The sequence below is a fragment of the Manduca sexta genome, chromosome 20 (assembly GCF_014839805.1).
Source record: "Manduca sexta isolate Smith_Timp_Sample1 chromosome 20, JHU_Msex_v1.0, whole genome shotgun sequence".
NCBI classification, from domain to species: domain Eukaryota; kingdom Metazoa; phylum Arthropoda; class Insecta; order Lepidoptera; family Sphingidae; genus Manduca; species Manduca sexta.
Window position 1 is genome coordinate 11,009,277 of NC_051134.1, and position 22,072 is coordinate 11,031,348.

The 22,072-nt window shown below is 33.8% G+C and overlaps 1 protein-coding gene across 10 annotated transcripts in view; it reads right to left on the reverse strand.

Annotated features, from left to right (window-relative positions):
* LOC115440658 (tropomodulin-1) overlaps window positions 1–22,072 on the reverse strand; it is a 75,121-nt gene that overhangs the window by 41,056 nt on the left and 11,993 nt on the right. For 5 of the 10 annotated variants that reach the window (XR_003938385.2, XR_005112653.1, XR_005112654.1 and 2 more), the window contains exon 1: window positions 1,659–2,068. The exons of 1 other annotated variant lie outside the window; for it this stretch is intronic. Coding sequence is in view for 3 of the 9 variants with exons in the window: in XM_030165054.2 (XP_030020914.1) it covers window positions 1,659–1,772 (114 nt within the window). In the remaining 6 variants the exon portion in view is untranslated. Of the gene's footprint in view, window positions 1–1,658; window positions 2,069–22,072 lie in introns of those variants that run through there. 4 more of the 10 variants (XR_003938386.2, XR_003938388.2, XR_003938387.2 and 1 more) reach the window with 1 other exon arrangement.

Sequence of the window (22,072 nt, forward strand, 5' to 3'; positions counted from 1 at the left end):
GTGGTATTTGAGGGAGTTTGGTAGCGGTAAAGAGCTACACCCCATTACCTACATTAATGAAAATTCTGACGTTTTAGACAATGCTTGTTGGGACGTATATTTTTTTTGTAATTCCCAAAATATAACAAGTTTTTAAATTCCTAAAGAGTGCCAATTACTGAGACAAAATCGTGCAAACGGGGCGTGCATTACGTTGTGGAAAATGATTCCTTTTTGTTAAAACAAAGGGCTGTTCTTCCTACGTACTGTGTAACATAAAAGGAACGATTTGCTTCTTATTCGTCGGATACACGATCTTAAATCACGATCCTATGATCTGCTGTCTATAACTAGCTTTAGAAGTCTTCTAATTCCCTTACTTGTAGAGATACCTTTAGAGCTTTAGGTTTTATCAATCGTATAAATATCGATATCGATATATTATAGCATTTCACTTCAAAAGAACAGGTGAAATTTATAATTCTGATTTTTAAATTTCGAATAAAGCTATTTACAAACATCAACTCTAAATAGTGAGGAGACGTCCTATGAAGTATTCGGTGATTAATGCATCGCTATTCTTAAAATAAGTGTAACACGGTTTGTTTGGTGATTTCATATAATTAACATTAGTTTTTAAGATTATTTTTATAAGAATGTAAAATCTAACAAAATTATAATTAAAATTGGAGTGATTTAATGGAGCACACGAGATAGATGGTTGTTGAAATGCCTAGATAAAATTATACTCCGTATTTTATAAACGGTACTATAAAGGTCGCTGGCGGACTCTCTAATTATCTTTCCACGTTACACTTATGTTATATGAGGCATAAAAACAAATTATTTAAATCGCCAAGCCAACTGTGCGTTCCAACATCCAAAATCTACGTAAATAATCAGCCCAGAATGAAATTAAACTAAAATATGCGATGTTGTATTTTTACGCGTCTGGAAATAAAAAAAAATATAAAATCTAAATACTGATGTCTGGATTCTTATCGATAAAAATGTAGGTGTCTAATGCAAAGTTTTCACGATTTAAGTAAATAAAATGACTACACAAATAGAAGTTGTCATAAAACTACCGAGATCAAAAGCATTTTATTTCTACGTGGATTTTTTGGACTGACAGAGCAGTGACGAAGTAACGCACGAATTATACGTATTTTATTTTTGTGTCCCAATTTTTATACTTAAATAATTCTCTCTTTTGCGATAGTTATAATTCTGTGGAAATGTACTGCGTTTTGCCAAAATAGATGATTAGTTAATTTATGTTTGAATGACAAGTGACACGGGCTGGAGCTGGTAGAGTTCGCCTTCACCTTGGGCCAGACGCTGTTTCGTATCACAGCAAGCCAGCATTGACAGCGCCCGTGACACTAGCTGGACTTGTCCAAAATAAACACCACCAACAATGATACAGACGAGACGCAATAAAAATATACTTGTCGCCACTCGCTTTCTCTGTCACGTATTTCAGGAAACTAATACGGGATTTAGAGAGATTTAATGCAGCTGGGCAGTCGTTTTTCTTCTTTTTATTCCACGTATTCCAGATGCATAGTGCCCACGGAGCTAAATGTGTCTTTGTGGCAAAAATACACCTGCGACGCAAGTCATGTTCAAGGCCGTAATTAAATAAAACCTGCTTTATTAACACCGGGTAGACTTACTGGTACGCGGGTTTTGGTGGTGGTTGTGGTGATGGTCTCTACGGACTCCACCGTCTCCTCCACCTCGTCGCCGTCCTCGCCGTTGTTGCTCCATGATCCAAAAAATTCCGTCATATTTTTTGCTAGATGCTTGTTCGTTCACAACACTGACCTCAAAGGTTTTGGCACACATTCACTGCACTAAGAAACGACCCACAGCACGTCGATTATTAAAAAAAATAATCGTAAATTAAATTCAAATTTCGTATTCGATAATTCCTTTTTCGTCGTTGGGTAGAGAACCCATTGCTGTCGTGAGCACTAAGTATACCACCCGATAATTTGCGAGTTGCCAATTGGCGTTAGTAGCGTCCTGCGCCGCTGCACTGCGGAGACGGCCAGACCTGATCTTGTATAAAATCCTACTGGAAAACTGAAATAACCGCCGCGAACAAAAAGCACCAGCCAAAACATTTCACGTGCGGATTATTATTAGTTGGACGATCTAGCCGAAAGAGTTAAGTGTCGGTCTGGCCTTTTACATGAATAAAGTCGCACTGACAATACTATTTTCCGCATTTATCGAGTGCTCTGAGAAATACCTGCGTTATTTTATTTATTTGCGGCGGTCCTGCGCACGCTTCCACAATTTATTGTGACGTAAATGACTCCTAACTGTCACCTTTAAATGCTTTGTTAAATCCAACAGTCAGTTAATTTTGTGAGCAAATTTTAGATTATTAGTTGTCGTTGTATTTGCAAGTTCGTTCGAAGAACTTTCCCCGCAGATTACATTTTATGTGAATTGGCTCAATATCAGATACTTCAGAAGATTTTTATGATATCTAAATTAATGAAATATTTAAACAACCGTCTCGCCATTTTGTTCTCGAAAGCTTTATGGTATTTTGGTTTCTAAGTATACAGATTTTAAGTTCTTTTTTTAATATTTTGAAATCCACTTCCATACTCAGTTTTTTTGGAGTTTTAACGAAACTAATACAATATATTGGAAAATAGAGAAATTATGTGACTGACATGCAACTGTTATTTCGGACTAAAAATTACAAATAAGTAGACAAAAAATGGATTGTTTTAGATTTATAGAAAAACGGTGTTGTATGCAACCGTCCATTGCGGCGTCGGCGTAGGCGCTGACAGCTACTCCACTTAATATAAATACGCGGTTCTCCTAACAGCGCGCGATAAATCCGTACCATGTTCCTCGGATTATCGTCCGAAATTCTGTTCAAACGGCTTATCGATAAAGTTCTGTATCGAGTGTGAGCGCATCACTAAATTAAACGAGATTCGCAACAACTATCTCAGCTCGAACGAGATTGTTTCATACATGTAACGTAATAAAGTTTAATTTCCAATTAATATATTTTGGTCAAATTTGTTGCATTATAATTTTTGCAATACACATATAATTATTTTATTATTTTGTTTAATAGTAAATAAACAGAAATTAGCAGTTGGACGAAGTTTGAAACATTTATTAAGGAAGGATTAGTCGGGCATTATGCCGTGCCAAGAAAAGCTATTGGCCATTCAACAAATAACATAACACGACAATTATTATCGAAACTAATAAGCAATTATTTCAATACATTATAATGTTTAGTAATTAATTGACTTCGCTACTCTGAGAGACGGTAAACATTATATGCAAGTGTTCACGTGTTCATATTGTGAATAAATAGTGATTATAATTAATTATATATCTAAGAAAATAATTTTCTCTCAATAATATAATAACCAAGTTTCTAAAAATTTTGGAAGTTAACGCCATAACCGCTGAATGATTTTGGACGAAATTTAACACAGAGGTTAAATATGTCCTGTATTAACATATGGGCCGATATTATATCTCTGAAAAGTATAAAATATAACATTTTACACGCGAATGGAGCCACGAAAGTTGGTTTAAATTATAACTGGATGTTTACCGTTTGAAATGCATAATGAATAATTAACCTCAAATATTTTAAGTATAATACATCATTAATGCACCTCTCTGTTTTCGATTTTTTGTAGATTTAAAAAACAGTAATATAGAGTACACTGTTGTACTAGCACAAATAATTTTTAAACCGCTATGCATTTCTGTATTATTTTATTAAAATTTGAATAATTGCCAAGAATGGACCTAATGATGATTGATTATTTTCATAATGTTACTACATGCAGTCCACAGTTGCGAAGAAATTAAGGTTAAATAATTTGATTCTCAAAAAGACAAATAAGTCACAAGCGTGAGAATAACATAACAGAACATAAGAAATAATTTAAATACAGTATTGCTGTGTTCTCACTTAACTAAAATTTTGTATTGACTAGATTTTGCTCGCGGCTTCGCCCGCGTGAAGGAGTTTTCCGGGATAAAAGTCCCAGGTTATAGAAAGTAGCCTACAACCTTCCCAGGGTCGTAAACTTTCTCCATACCAAATTTCATGTAAATCCGTTCAGTAGATTTCAGAAAATCGATCACATACAGACAGATAGAAAAGGGGACGTTGATTTATAATATGTATAGATTATTGTTCGAAAGAACAGTTTTTTTTTTTAACAAATACTTAAAACTTCACTTGTAATTAATATTTTTATCGTTCGATATCTCCCCTATTGAATCAAATTGGTTTTTAATGCTTCAGAATGAGTCACTATGACGGGTTTTTACCACATCAACGGTGGTAGGTGGGCGGAATTACCACGTAGCCACTTTGTGCCATTTTCACACACCTAAAAGATTTCGAGGCGTGTATTTGTTTATTGTTTTATAAGGTACACAAATATCAATATTCAAGCATTGTAATATAAAACATTTTATATCTAAAAAGACACAATATACACCACAAACAACATAGTAAAAAAAATTTACAAAATTTTTAACATTTATTTTTTCAAATTAAATTACGGTTAAAGGGGCTTACTCCGTCTACGGGGGTATGTCCGTCTTTTTGCAATTATGGACGTTCTATTCGATGGACAGCTTTGATGGCCGTGTAGGTAAATAGGGTATTTTGACTCTTACCTATACGATTATCGAGCTGTCCATCGAATAGAACGCCCGTAATTGCAAAAAAACGGATTCGGCCTTATAGACGGAATAGGGCCCCTGACCACCGTCTTTTATTACATACCCAAAGGCAGTTAAGCGGTTCAATTTTCTTTTGAGTACTTATTCTGCATTAACAATATGCGAACAGACATAAACGATAATATCCAATGCTTTATACTATGTAGAGTCGCTCGTGATTTCACGCTACGTTGCCAGTTAATAGCTTAATAGCAGTTAATTAAAGTAATATGAGCTTTAGTAATTATGATTATAAATACTTGAGCAGATTAACGGCTACATTCGCTATTAAATTTACGAAACAATCTGGTGAAAATGTGTTCTGTAGGGTTGTCACTTGTCGCAAATATGCATACAAGTCTTATAGATATAGTTAGAGGCCCATTCCGACTAGTGGGGCATATCCGGCTTTTAGTAATTACGGATGTTCTAATAGAAGGAAAGCTTCGATAGTCGTGTAAGTAAAATTGACAAAAATCCCCTATTTGCCAATACGGCTTACAAAGCTGTCATTTAGAACGCCCGTAATTTCATAAAGACGGATTTGCCCCCGTAGACGGAATAGGGCGCATTGATTATATTATTTATTGTATGAAAAACTGAATGTAAACATATAGGTACTTATTTACACGCTATTCAGTTATTAGTGTTACATTTGACGTAATGGACAAGTCCTAATAAAGGGTAATTTGAAAAGGGATATAATTGCTTTACATTTAGCTTTCCTTCTAGTTTTTAAGTTTAATTATAGTATTATATGGTTTTTGGTTTCCGAAATCGGGAATAATAGGACAAAATTATGAATAATATATCATCGCTAGCTCTTCTATAAGTTTATAATTCAGTCATCGCCCATTTTCCTCAGCTATGATATTGTCTATGGTTATTGATGCCACTCTCAGTGAAATCGTAAATTACGAAACAAACATCACGATCTTTGATCCGAGGAAATACTCACGTGACTTTATTTTCGTCCGGTTTTCATATTCCGTTTGGCGACCCATCACGTATTCCAAGGTGACTTACCTGAAATTATAATCATAGTTAACAAATGTGTGCGTATATTTAGGTTATGTAAAGCGCGGGAAATATTGCCGCCATTTCTCCTGTCAGTTGTCACGGACAAGGCCAGATAGAATCAACCAGTCACCTGGGCATGCGCGCCCGTGAACTGTCCCCCGCCCCCCATTTCCGCGGGACTAAAATACGACGGTACATCCGGTGTTTTGCAATTATGCAACACGACACGCTTCACGCACTCGAAGTTTACCGCGAATAGTAAAGAGGTTATGAATACTTGAATTTCACGACTCGGCCGCACATGAGTTGCACACTTAATATAAAAATAAAATATTTTGATTTAAAACATGTCTCTTCAACACACTATTGAAATGTGTAAGATTGTAAACTAATTACTTCTATGTGTAATTTCAGTATTGGAATCTGTAATGTACACAAATGTTTCGTGTCACAAATGTCTTTTTTGCGTGTGAAAACTAGGAAGTACGTTACAATTTAGGTCACGTTAAGAGATGTCAGAATTAGCAAAATTCTTTGAACATTTTTAAATTATGCGAAGAAAGATTTACTAGTGTTATATTATTTGACTTAATTTATTTTATGTTCTTGTTGTTTAATATGTCGGACACGTCGTCACGAATCGCAAATAACGTTCTGATTTATATTGAGTTTATTAGAAATATGTGTTTGAAGTTGTCGCTTTTTCGAAATGCTTATTGAATTTCCCTAATAAACGCCTGTAACTTCAGCATTATAAAACTTTTACTCATCATAATTGGCGATTAGATTGTAACATTTAATTTCGACCAAGCGCAGACTCCTTTGATTTACTACAATGACGGTCTTATGATCTTTACTTTATCTGTGATGTTAAAAAAAATATATATCTTATTGTTTGTCGTTTATTGTTAGTTTGCATACAATTTTCATCGCCATATCTAAGACGATAATTTTAGAGGTATTACATGACAAACTTAATAAGATTTCCATGAAGTATGGAACTATGAAGCAACGTAGCGCAAGCGAAACCGAAAATATTTTGTATAATAAAAATAATATATACCACGAATCTGCCAAGTATAAAGTGCCAATAAACTGATGATAAAAAAATATATAATAACAATCTTGTGAAATCTATGTGACTATAAATAAAACAACACAAACCAAAATAAACAGGGCTATTTTTTATATTGGTCGAGGAACAAACTTTTAGAGATAATGTAAAGTTAGAATGGAGCATATCTATACTTCTATACTATTATATAAAGCTGAAGAGTTTGTTTGTTTGTTTGTTTGAACGCGCTAATCTCAGGAACTACCAGTTCAATCTGAAAAAATCTTTTTGTGTTGGATAGCCCTTTGTTCGTGGAGTGCTATAGGCTATATATCATCACGCTATACCCAATAGGAGTGGAGCAGTGATGGCTAATCTCAGGAACTACCTGCTCGAACTGAAAAAATATTTTTGTGTTGGATAGCCCTTTGTTCGTGGAGTACTATAGGCTATATATCATCACGCTATGACCAATAGGAGCGGAGCAGTAATGAAACATATTGCAAAAACGGAGAAAATTTAATAGTTTTGAGAGCTTCTGATGCGTGCGCTGCGTAAACGTTTACGAACTATGATGCATGACGGGATTGTTCCTCTTAAAAAGTTCTACAAAAATATATTATAAAACAAAGGCCCCCGCTGCATCTGTCTGCCTGAACGTGTTAAACCCAAAAACTACCCAACGTATTAGGATAAAATTTGGTATGGAGACAGTTTGAGACCCTGGGAAGAACATAGGCTCCCAGGAAAATATATAGCGTGACTTTTATAACGGAAAACTTTAGCCCGAAAAACTTTATAACGCGGGCGGAGCCGCGGGCAAAAGCTAGTACACTATAAAATCAAAATAAACTTTGATAGAAAAAGAAATATGTACGCAAAAAAGAGGCTTAAAATATGCTGTTGTCGTTTAATAATTATATACTATGTATTAAAATAATTACGAGCTATCAATAAACTTCGAACTCAATGGTATTATTGGCAATTGGTACTTATTATTGTAGAAAGCTAAATACAAATTAATTTTACTTTATTTATTTAAATATTCCTGACAAAACTTAATTAATTTAGGAATATGGGTTAATTTCCTATTATTAGGTAAGTATTTACTTTTATAAGTTTAAACAAAATGAATAAGCGCGAAAGCGTCTATAACTTTTTGTAAAGCACTGCATTAGTTTTTCTCCACATTTGCTCAAATATGAAACCTCTAGATAATTTTATATAGCGTAGTCCGTTCTACGAAGATTTTCATTCATCTTTCACATGCTAATATTAGTGACAAATAGGAATATAATTATTATAATTAATGTTTTCACATGGTCCACATGGTTTTCGCTTTACTGTAGTCGGTTGATGTCTTTGGCAGACCTGGGTGCGAGTGAATCACTGTCCACAATCACCAACGCCTCACGTGTGGAGAACAAAATATATTTTTTTTATTTGTAATATCATACCACCAGGATTGTGAGTAAACAAAAGAGTTTCTTTAATGTGTTCTATATTTAAATTATTCAGTTACGCTAGCTTTACCTACTGAGAAAAATAAAGATTTTGTTTTAAAACGGAAGTTTTAAGTAAGAATCCAATATCAGACACAAACACCAACACTGAACCTTTCCAGCTACAGAATAAGGCAAAAGGATTAGTTCTCTACATGTCAGTAATAAGGCGAGAAGGTTGCATTTTTTCATGTCACCCTAATAATAACATTAGTGACAAAGCGATTTTTTATTTACATGTTTTGGCATCTGAAATTATGATATTGCGGTCACGAACCCGTAATGACGTCGAATGGTTTTTATTAACGCGTTAAAAACGTTTATATCACGTATATTAATTTTTAGTATTTTGTGTAAACATAGCAATCTGATGTACTTATTGTTTATTTGCAAAAAAAAGTATTTTTAATACATTTTTTTTTTATAAGTACAACTTTAACCTACAACTTCAAAGGTTATAAGTCATAGAAAATTGAGTGACAGCAAGAGAATAATTTAAACATTAACTTCAAATGACTTAATTTTGGATACTGAATTATTTTCTAGCATTATCTAATTAATAGCTTTTGTCTATGCATTCATAGATGAATTTAAATACACCGTGACAGCTGCGCAAGCGAACCCAGACGTCGTTATTTATGCGATCTATATAGGTTAGTGCGTGTAGCGACATCTATCCGACAAGCGACGAAACATTTCCGACGCGTACAACTACAAACCTCCGAAGTGCCGCGCAGCGCCGCCCGCCCGCGATCATGCCAACGGAAGCACCAATTATAACTGTTTCGACATTTATTAATGTGTTAAGCTTAGTTTTTAATTACCCATTAGTAATTAATAATGTCATAATGTGACTCTTCGGTTACGTAATATGCATTAAACCTTTTAAGTTAACCGCGACATAAAGTTACCGCGGAAATAAGGGTTTCCGATATCGACTAATAAAAATTTAATTATGAATACTGTAACTTTTTTAAATATTCAAACAGCGGTAACCGAGTGATCTTAATGCAAGCCCGTTTCGTAAGTCATTTAACAGAAGATTATAGTTTTTTAAATACTTATCTCCATACTCGGGTCATTTTAGTTCTTTAACATAACTTATCAAATTTTACATCCCTAATATAAATATTAATAAGGATATATCAAGGAAAGAAATAGAATTACTACCCATTTCATTGACTGCTAATTGTCTTTTGGAGGATGTTAACGCCTAATAAATACATAACTCGTAAATAGCTTCTTATTTAAATCAACTTAACATATAAGTTATGATGAATTCCAACGCCCAATAAATCATAATTCGTAAATGGCTTGTTATTTCAATCAAATAAATACATGAGTCGTGATGAACTCCAAGAAGGTCTCATCTATCAGCGTAAAGCAAAGGTGATTGACTTGACTAAACCAACAGTAATACCTGCCAATAAGTTTGATAGACAACTAGATAAATCACACGAGCGTTTGGCCGTATTTTAATCGCATACCAATAGTTACAGCGAACAGGACACATCAATCTTTTATAAACTACGCCTACGACTGTGATTCAGCGAAATTTTAGAACAAGGGCGAATAGATTTAAAGAAAATAATCACTATTATTTTAGTCCAAGTGATACATTGCTCAAAGTCTAAGATCCTAGGTTCAATAATATGTTCATGGTTCAATATGTTTTGTGGATATATCCGTAGCGGCGCGGCGACGGTACCGCCATGTATAACTTATGGAAAGAAAACTCTGTAGGCGGAAAGTTTTGCGCTTTACACTTCTGCCTCGGTTTTAGGAGCATAAAAGTAACTAATACATTTTTTACACTATTGGTGAAAGTTAATTAAGAATTGTTCTAGTATCCTTGCTTCTCTATTAAATTAGTTGCGCCGCGACATCCTGAGTTCAATCTTCAGACATGCGATATTTGGTGTAGGTTTTTCTATAATAAGTAACCTATCAGGGAATGGAAACGTCAGAAAAGTGTTACAGACGACTGGTAGAAACGCGTGTAATGTAGGTTATATGAAAATTGCAAGCCGAATTAAATGTACATAGTCATTTTGCCAAATCGCTTGAACTCCGGTTCGTACGCCTAAAGGGCCCGTGAGGTGCACTAAAGAATATATTTAATAATATGGGCCCTGCTAGTTAACAAAAGCTAAAACTTAGGTTATAAAGTGAAAAATAGTTGAGTCTAGATTTAAGCGTTTTAAAATTTTTAGAAATCATATTAGTACACATCTTAATGCAGCTTCTAACAAACAAAAAAAATATTACATACTATCATGATTTAAAAATATAATTGATAAAGATTAAATACTAACAATTTTAATTAAAATATATTATACTACTGACATCATACTAAAATGGAAAAATCAAGAATAACTTTCTATGAGAATGCTGACAAAAATATACAGGGAAAAATGATATCTGGATAAACTAGATAAATAGGAAACTCAATGTTCCATGAAATATTTTGCACAAATAGGAACGCAATGTGTTGTTCGAGAAAAAATTCTTGGAAAATGCGTATTAAACAGCATTCGTCAGTTGCGAAAAAAAACTTTGTTTACAGCAAAAACAAATCGATCGAAAAATAAAACTCGAGTTAGACGGCGCGGCGAGGCGGCAAATGTCATGCGTCATTATTGATCATTTGCGAATTGCTCATTATGCGGGCTAGAATCCAAATTCAACACTGAATCATTTCTATCCATATATAAAAGTGTAGTTATACAGACATTTATACCTAGATGAAGCGATAAATAATCGCGTCGTTCAATTAACATAGTTGGTACTAATTCTACGTTGCGACCGATCTGAGACGAAAGGACGAGTAAATAAGGAATTTGCTGTTACTTTAATATGTGGAATCTTATAATACCATAGTACCGCCTAGACAGACCAATTCCTTTAATCCTGTAGATAAATTCGATTGTGCCTACTATTGGTCTACCGCATACAGTTGTCTACAGGACGTTAGCTCTATAATATTTTTGTAATGTTTAAAATAGTCGGTTCATTTTGTTTGTTTACTTACAAAAGTATACTATAAGCAACGATAGTTTCGTTTAGTATAAAAATGTCGACAATATTTCAGACAGCAATTTGAAAATAATAAAACAATAAATGACGAAGCTCTTTTAACACCATTTCTGTATATTTCACGTTTTTTTTATAATCAATATTACCCTGTTCGACAAAGCGACATTTGTAACACGAGTTCCGGAAAACAATCAATACAAAAACAAGTACGCCACGACTTCGGATGATTCGAGTGAAAGTAATGAGAAATCACCAGAAAATGGCGGCACATTGGTTGATTTAAACGAGAGCATGAGCAGTCGACTCACGTATTACGTTTTTACTATAACAAACCATTTCACTTTTGTTCCGACGTTATCTATTCGATACACGTTTAAATTTTAACGGTAATATCTTAACCTCACTTTTTTAACGTGGCTCTACCGTGAAGCGTGAAAAATTAACCGCTAGTTTTTTAATTTAATTGATCAAGTTCCGTAACTTATATTTATGAATCAATTTTTTTTGAGTTCTAAAATCTTCTCAGCACAATAATTTAGTTATTAATCTGAGAAAATTTTATTGTGATAAATGTTTACGTATGATAGGTATGTTTTGTATGGTTATATTACCTAAGTAGTACGTACTATATATACTATTAGCTGTATGGTCTTTGTATAAACTTAGAAATTCAATAATTCATTTCCAATAAGGCATTATGTTAAATAATACTTTCAACTTCAATGCATAAACTTATTTAGTTTAAAAAAATAGGTATATAAAGCATAAACAGAATTAATTTTAAAGCTAAATAAAAATACATTACAAAAGAATGTTGGCGACTTGCACTAGCATTGTTAAACACGATCCTTTCTTCTCTCTATCGCGGAAATAGCATAACACGTGCTTTGCCAAATTTAAAACAAAACAAAGATATATATGTCCTTGTAAAATATTTACCTATTCTTATTAGTGAGTAGCGACCTCATCAATCTTACTTGGGGTACATAAAATTTTGGTTAGAAATGTAACAAAAACATACATTTCTGCACTTAAATAGGTATAATTTAACACAAAGGGCGATTCTGCACTAAAATATGTATATTTTACTACATAAAGTAGATACGTGTAGACGAATAAGTAGCCTTCAATGCTACCCTTGCTAAATCATAATATCATAGAGAAAACAAATTGCAAACTAAGATCTAGCTATATATCGTGGTTATTATGGATATGCGACGTGACACCGAGACCGTGAACGCATCTAGCAGCGCATCGGGCATGGAAAAGCTCCAAGAATGTGAAGTAATGTAGTGCGTACGAGGCGATATGCAACTATTCAGTCCAAACGTACCTTCATTCATCAAAGGTCTATTGGAATTAGGCTTTATTTATTGAATTTAATATAAAATTGCTATTTCGAAATTAATTTTTTACGATAAATATTACTAAAAATGCGAAATTTTCTGCCATTTGCATATATGTCATTAACCGCTGATTTGATTTGAATTGTATTTAAAACACAGGTAAACCGTGTTTTGGATGAGTGTCCTGGAAAAGTAAATATGTAGTGGATTTTTTATTATTGAAAAAGAGAAAGCCGCGAATTGGACTGTATAAATTAAACAATATTTCACCAGCTAACCTTTACCTCCATACTGATTTTAACGTCTTTTATCTTTAGCATTTTGCCTGATATTTGTAACAAGCAAATAACGCCTGCGAGCGCAGCAAATATTACAATTTCCCCGAATATTGACGTAGCTAGGTCGTTTGCAATAATAGCGTGCTATCGATGACATGTGTTGGACGACGTAATGTTTAACTAGTGACGTAAAAACGTAATTCAATCAGCTACTCTAGGAATAAACGTTCTAATTACTGCGGTTTTGTGGGTGTCGGACATTATATCTTAGTGGATACCGTTCCATATGTTATACAAGTTTAACACTGTTTACAATGTATAGCGTATCATCTGCTAGCCAGTTCTACAAATACTATATGATATCTACTCCCAGATAACCTTGGTTGCAAGGCTGTCACTATATTTTTATGCCTCCAGGTTAGCAAGACATGACGCCATACATTTTTCCTGTCGCCAATAATATTAGAGATAATTTCAGTGTATATTCTACTATACTAGCGACATCTAGTGAGCTTAAAATTTACCCTCAATAAACAAGTATAATGGACTATGTTTTAAGCCTATGCATTCCATTAATGACTAGGGGTTTGATTCTTTTCTAGCATGGTAAAGAATAGCTAAACAAACATTCTATACTGCGACCACTTCGTTCCTATTGCTATATGTGTGCGTCAGTTGTCGCGGTTTGATGTATTGTGGGACGATAATCGCATTATTATTTTCGCTCTCATTGTCTTATAGCACAAGCTGCGTCGCTTGAGTAAGTCGCGCTGTTGTGGTTTCCACTCGCTTTCACTGATAATCACATTGGACAGTTTGCAACATCTGTGTTTAAACGTTAAGTCTGGTTTCCAGTTCCAATATTTATTATGATTTATTTAAAGTGGTGGCTATTTTTTAAATTATATTTATGATGTAAATTAAAAGTGGTTACTTAGCTTCAAGTTTAAATACACCAGTCCCCAATATTTTAATTTTTCATTAATATCTAAAATCAATAAATATTAAATTATGCCTATAATATTCCTATAATGTTCGCTTAAAAAAAAAACATATTCTTATTTTCTCTCTCGGCCTCGGTGGCGTAGTTGTATTGCGAGCGCGGTATCACACCGCTCTCAGGTCCTGAGAGTTGGATCTGGTTACGCCACTGCTTACTCCTTCGGAGTTACAGCGTGTATATGTGTTATTATTATTTAACCTTCGTATTTATAATTTGTAGTTATCGAACTTAAAAGCAATCAGTTTGAACATAAGTAAAAGTAAAAACTGCACTTTCAACTAATGTATTTACTATGGAGCTAGTAAAAATATGGCATTTTTATGAATCAATTATAGAGAAGAAGATTGTAAAAATACTCTAGTTTTGCATCAAACAAAAAGTTTACCGATTCTTAGACATTTCTGCATAAGTCAGTTAAGATGTTTAGATTGAAATGGATTATACGTGGACGTTTGTTAGACGTAAAAATGTATACCCCTTAACTTTGGGGGGATTTGGATGAAATTAGGCATAGGATTATAAGTACTACATTATGGTCTAACACATACTATCGAGACTTCTCTTTATACATATACAATTATTCTAAGTAATAGATAAAACAAACACTTTCGGATTCATAATATTGATATGTATTACCTAACAATGTATAAAATAGAATCTCATTCTATTTTCACGTATTAAACGGCTATTTGCATCAAAGGGCTTATGCTAAATCCCAAACGATTTGATCGCATCCCATAATTTGTACCATTTCGCAACGTCGGCCCTGCGCGACGGGACGAATGGTTGTCGCGTGGGCGAGTGTCATTTCATATTTAATCGTTAATTGGTGGTCTCGGGTTGCTTTGTATGATGTAACATTTTGGATGGACATAGACTGATCGTCTCTATTCGTCAGTGAACTAATTCAAATTTTTCAAATTCAAAGTTTATTGCACTCCACAATCATTTTATACATAAGATGTTACATTTTAATACAAGTGAAAACACGTTATAAAACGAAGGTATACTTATATTTTATATAGTTTATAAACACAGACTGATCGTCTCTATCCATCACCGAACTACTATAGAAAAAACGAAGTCATACTAACTTATATTAATTACAGTTCATAATTTTAGTTGTATAATGGGCGCGGTCTAGGATACGAATCTCATTTGGCCAAACCGATATTGGGTTTTTCTGCTTAGTAAGTATTAACTCGGAATCTGAAATTTGAGCCTATATAGTGATTAGCACGCCCTATCAGATCATGGAACGGAAAGCAGGCGGCAAAAAGTGGGTGTACTAATATGCCACCGTCTATCTTTCCGACGATATAAGGGCTGAGTATGGGTAATGTGTATGTGGAAAAATATTTAATTACATAAGTTAAGTGTGACTACTTTTCCAATAGGTAATATATGTTTTAATTGATTGAGTTTTAAAAACGTTATAAGGTAAATGTTTTCTGAAATATCCTAACAATTGACGTAAAATAAAATAGTATAGATTTCTTACTGACAACATTGTGTCCTTTGTCTTATCACAGAGCCTTATTTACCTCCAATCAATAAAAGATTAAAGCATTACTTACGGAAATCTACTTTTTATAGCAAAAACGATCTCTATATAAATTTTTAACCAAAATGTTATGTCTCTAAATATGTATACCTATAGCGGTTGTTATACACGGCAAACACTGGTGTTTATTCGGAACAACATGTGTGCCAAGTTAAGTCAATATCCGGCGTTTCAAATAACACGAGAACTTTCGACCATATGTCAGGGTGTGGTTTTTATAAAGTGTCAACTTTAGCATATTCGTCTTATAATCATTTGAGGAGATTTTTTATGGAACGGCAAATTGTTTTTACTGGAATAATATATCACATTTGAAGTTTTATATATTACCCTTCATGTATTACCTATTTGTTGTTTTTTTGGACCTTGTTAATTGTTATAAATGTTTGTGTGCGTCTCAGTATAGTGTACGCATAAATCGACGGTCTCCGAGAACAAAATCTCATCTACAAGATGCTCTAGTTGCAGTATGGAGGTTATAAATAAGTGAATATAATTACTCATTTTAAAACTTTTGATTGTTATAAAGAATTATTTAATTTATATTTTGAGGTGAGTAATTGATATTTATAATTTCACTTAATTTAAAACCTTCATACTGCAACTAGAGCATTTTGCAGATGTGATTTTGTTCTTGGGGACCGTCGAAATGTGTGTTTATTTCTAAGTAACATCTTACAATAATCAATTGTGATTAATTATAATTGAGAAAGTTAGAGTCACCTTGCATAGGTAGTTACTAGCTTGTTACACGTGCGCAAATGCCGTTAATAATTAACTTGTTGCCAAGAAACAGCATATTCAAACAGTGACAATTGTTTCAACAGCTTTAACATAATTTGTACTTTAACAACAATAATGATTCTAACTAATGAAACTATTTTGTCATGACTCATTAATGATGACCCATACATATGAAATTTCGACGCTATGTTGTATTTTTTTATTTATTTTTTTAAACATCGATGATATAATCTTGCACAATCAGCGAACTGAAATGACTGAAACAACTATCGTACTGAAGAGATATAACCGGAAGTTGAATCGATCGCGAGACGAAAATAAGCTTACGAATAATACGTATCTACTTCGATAGATGGCGTTAACAGTGAACTAAAGTGAAAAATGAAGAAAAACATATTGTAACACGATAAATTACCAAGGTCTGGGTTCATTTAATCAATAAACACCTTATTAAGTATAATTCCTACTACAAAATTAATTCATCCACGCAGTGATAGGATTATCCAACTAGAAAACTAAATCTAATACTACGATGATCATAGTTGTGTAAAAGGTTTTAACTACAATTGTGCACGATTTGGGCCGTCGCGTTAGCTTAATCAGTCAATAGTCAATACCGTGTCCTACGTACGTACGTACCGTATACGGGATAGGGCTGAATTTATCACCATATCTAACCTTACATCAACTATTCTAAAGGATCCAGTCTCGGGTAAAACTGGTAAGAAAAACCAATAAAATATTGCTCAACTTGGGATTCGTACTCGACCTCCCAAAACAGAAACCACCCATGATTTGACTTTGTGATTACTATCTATATACATTAAAATTACAGTTCCTAACTAACTAACTAACTAACTGTAGGCTTAGTTTTCAAATTTACCCAGTTTAACGCACTCAGAAAATAAATCAAATTCATTTTATGTTTGTGGTATCGTTAAAGTTTATAGTCTAAGATATTGAAAGAGTAGTCGTAAAGGATATACACAAATAGCAAAGCAAATAAGTAAACATGATTTAATGATGAAAGAGAATGTAGGGAATTAGAAGTTATTCGCAAAGTTGTCAATATTCCTTACACATTATAAAACAAAATCCCTTTATCGCGTCCGTTTATTTAAACGCTATAAACTAATAAACTACCAAAGGCATTTTCATACGGTTTTTACCAATAGGCTGAGTGATTCAAAAGGAGTGTTTATGTGTATAATTCATTAATGTTTTGTACTACAAAAAAAAAGTGTAGGCAAAATGCTCTGCTACCCGTGAGACGCCGGGGCGGGTTGCTAATTCATCATAATTTGACTACCTACCGCCTCGATATTATGAGAGTACCAAGCATGAGGACAAATTAGTAGTACTCATTTGAGGCCTCCCGTATCAATAGGAGAATTGTTAAGCTACATTTATACTCAGTATAATATGCTCGGAGTATAGAATTTCTGATATCACGCTGAGCTCGCCCCTATCATAGAACGGAACGCTATTAGTGGAAACTAGCTGTCCTGGCTGCATCTCTGCCTCCCCCTTCGATAAAGGGGTGATGTGTGTTTTGTTTTTGTAGTAATACAACATTTTCATCTCTTATTCTTCAACCTTTTCTGTGAGGTTTGCTCGTGGCAATGCTCCTAATGTGTTTGTTTATTGAAGCTATAAGGTCGTCGTCACATCCCGTCATCTCCGAGATTGATGGCGTATCGTTGTGAAATGTATCCACTAAATATAGCGTCACACGCCTGGGGGACATTGTGCAGATGGGTTAAGACTTTTTGGATAATAGATATGCATTCAATGTTGACGTTGTCACTGATTTGCACAAGACATTTTTAATTTTTGCGATTTTTCTCTCTTACCGTGAGCAAAATATTTCATTTCTAATTACAATCGCTTTGTTATTTGTTTCTTTGCGAAATAATGACGTCTAACCGTATTTTATTGGGGTTAAACTTTGTGAAAGCTAATAGGAATAATTTGTATTTTAATCAATAGATACTCATCATAATAAGCCATCCATATCTGCAATGTTCATTTACTTTCCTTTTCTTTATTACTAGTGGTCGAACTCACTGCTTTTGTTTCCAACAATGCAATCTCAATGAGCAATAAGGCTTTTTATACGAACATTAACACTTTCTCCTAAAATGTTTTATGACTGGCGAGACCAACGACCGTCTACGCTTGAGTCATCAATCCAGGACCAGAAATACTCTTTTTGCATTTAGGTCGGACATAAAACTATTTAACGCCACTCGTGAAACCACATTACAGTATCATTATTACTGGGACTATCGGAGACCAAACTGCAAACAATTGAAAATTAACGTTTCTGATGTCATACAAAATTCAAAATTAGAATCACATACAATGAGGAAAAAAAAGAATAAAAATATTATCTATAAAGGGTGGCTGCCAGTCATTCAAAAAATTTGCAATGAAAAAGTATTTTTTTTTACAAAATGGCCAGTGTTTTGTATTTAAGTATATTAAAAAAAAAAAAAAAAAAATTTTAATAATAATTGAATGTTGTCTGATCAAAACAAATAAAAAAATCAATAAGTTAAAGTATTTATTTTTTCATCGGGTTAATCGCAATGCATGTTTCATCTCAAGTGGTAATTGATTAAAATATTCTCTTTATTACAGATGGCGTACACCTGGCACAAAACAAAAAACATTTAATATCATCATTGTTATTCTCTTGTAAAGGCAATTCAAAGTCAGAGGTACTTATTAATTTTAGGTTTGTTCATAAACAAGCTCACGTTTAAATATACAAATCCTCTTTCTTATTTCTTTAGGGTAAATATTTACATCAGCTAAGTTGTGAATGATCTACTTTTACTTTCCCAAACAGAAAAACCGTTCTATATTTATTTGTAAAACAGTGTCATGTAGGAAGTTAATGGTTATTTGGGCACCGCATGTGATGTTCGTCATTATGCCAACGACCTTATGGGTGCGGTCAAGTGTGTGCGGCGCAAGGCAAATCGGAAGCAATATTAATTACCGTTCAAATACTTGGCTTCGATTGGAACGGCGACATCATTTTATTGGCGCGAGGATTGTTGACATCGTCGTCAAAATATTTATCGGTAAACAACTAACATTATTTTAATTTTTAAAAGTACAAAGTTATTAATCGTTATACCTTTACAATAATTATAGAGTTGGCAAAATTGTGTTCTGTATAGATTTCCCTATATTTTGTAATTTCTAGAATATAATATTCTCTATAAATCGGCTTCCAATCGATACATCGATACTACAATCGATTACGTATACGATGATGTAAGTAAGGTCGTTGCAGAAAAACTCAACATTCACATAACGTTGGAGACAATGCGAAGCGATTACCTCGACATTGGTACGGCACGTCGCGCGAGACGCTCTATTTCTGTTCGCGACGCGTCCGCTACGTCCCTCGCTCGTTTTTCATGTTCATACGAGCTTATTGTGAATTGTGTAAACTTAGGGTTAGATGTACATTTGGACGTAGATACGCAAAAAGGATCTAACCCACAATATGGTCGAAAATGAACAGAGTATTTTTTTTATTGCTTTGAATGACGAGACGAGCTTGCCGTTCGCCTGATGATAAGCGATTCGACCGCTCATAAACAGTAGAAACACCATCCAACACCTTGAATTACGAAGTATTGTTTGGTATTCCACTGCGCTCGCCATCCTGAGACATGAGATGTTAAGTCATTATGTCCAAGTTATACTGGCTACAATGTCCTTCAAACCGGAACACAGCAGTGACTACACACTGCTGCTTAAGTATGCCAAATTAGTCCTACTCTATAGGTAAGGTCTATATTTTCCATTAGTAAAAACATCTTAGTCAAAGTAAGTTAATTTGAACTTTTTATTAACAAAATATAAAATAGAATATCAATGAGCAAAAATACGATTTAAATTTCAATCTTCACTATTTCAAGTGTCATTTTGTGGGCTGGATCCTTTTTGCGTATCTACATCCATTTATGCTTAAGTTGTGTCTGAACTCTGAAGTACGAGTATCAGTAGGTCCAATACGCTGTTTAAGATTTTAGGAGTATATGGTATGTTCGGCATTAAATTTGAACTCTATTGATTAAGGAATGGCGGCATCTGAATCGTGCTTTTCTGGTTTATATTTATAGTAAAGTGTTTGTTAAATCACTATATATTCTGATAAGTTTTAAATGTAGGCTGGAAATGCATTGTTTATATGGATTTACATTACACTTTTGTTCATAATACTTATAATTAAGATGTAAGACGTCTAACAGTCCTTAAGATTCTCGTGTTCTTTGCGCTGTAACAAACTGCAACAAGGTTTTGGCCTATGGTTTTATGACCGCCGGCCGCCACTGATGTAAATCTTCAGTAATCTCTTCTCATAAACTTGAAGATGAGATTATATTCAACGAATTTATGCTGAATTTTATACATATTTAGTTAGTTAATTGCTTGCTTGACATTTTCTGTAAGATCACCTTCGCAATTTCTTCCACGAAATAAGACTTTGTCTACTTCTACCTGTCCTTGCTATAGCAATGTAGAGACACATGACTTGATAAATGATATATCATATCGTCATTATCTAAGATCTTTTTTTACCTTACCCTATTTAAAAATCATCTACAACTGCCCAAGTTCGTTTTTAATAAACTTGGGCGTTTATTGGAAGTTAATGCATTTAGCTGCTTTAGGATGAAATTTGGCTTACAGATTATAGTCAATAAACTGAATTTATTATCTCGTGGGAGTTTTATTCCGACAAAATACTATCACACGATCGATATTACGAGCAGAGGCAAGTACAAACATTGTATTAGAAAGGCATTAACTGCCGTGCTAAGCTCAAAAGTTGTATCTCAAAAAAAATCAAAATCTTGATTTTTATGTCGTCACATAGCTTAAAGCAATACTCATCCAATGAACTAACCTAAATAACAGTATCTTGTTTAGAACTTGTAAAAAAATCTTAAAAGAGTTTCTCTATCTCAGTTTTACATACAAAACTATATTTACAAAACTTCGATTATCTCGAAATAAGGTTTCCATGACATAACGCTTTTGCGCTTAGCACGACAGTATAGACGGGCACATCTTGAATAGTAAATATAGTAGTCCACTAACCGACTGAAGAATGGTTAAAGCGATGTATCATATCGTATCTACCACAATCAATAGTGAATGTATGATTTAGGAAGCGAGAAACACGTGAGCCGAAAATTTCACACCGTAAAATGCGACAGATTACGATATTTTTATACAAAAGAATTACAGGAAAGAAACACGTAAGACTATAATCGTTATGACCATGGGCACCGCCAAGATTACTTTTAGGGAGGTGCATCTGCATGAGTACTTACTAGATAATATCGTATTTTTTTTTTTCATTTAACAATTGCACTGGTGTTTGCATATGCTAAACCACAATAAAACCTCTGTGGTCGATATTTTCCATCGTCATTCAGTTATTTTTATTTTGATATGTTCCAGACAGGGGGGTGCACGTGCACTCCGCTCCCGGCATCCATGGTAATGACAGTCCATTAACAGTAACAACACTACTCGAACTTTGAAGCAGCGATTCGTGGCACTAAACTGCGCTTACAATTAAGACGGTCGTTCATAATTCATAAAGACCAAAGAGTCCTAAGATTATATAGAGCGGACATTGGCAAGATTGTTATACAAAAATTTTCATGCGTTGGTTACTCAATCTACTGTGAAATAGCAAAAATCAATATAAAATACTTTATATTATTTCATGATTTGCAAGTTTTTAATGCGCATGTTAATATATTTTCTA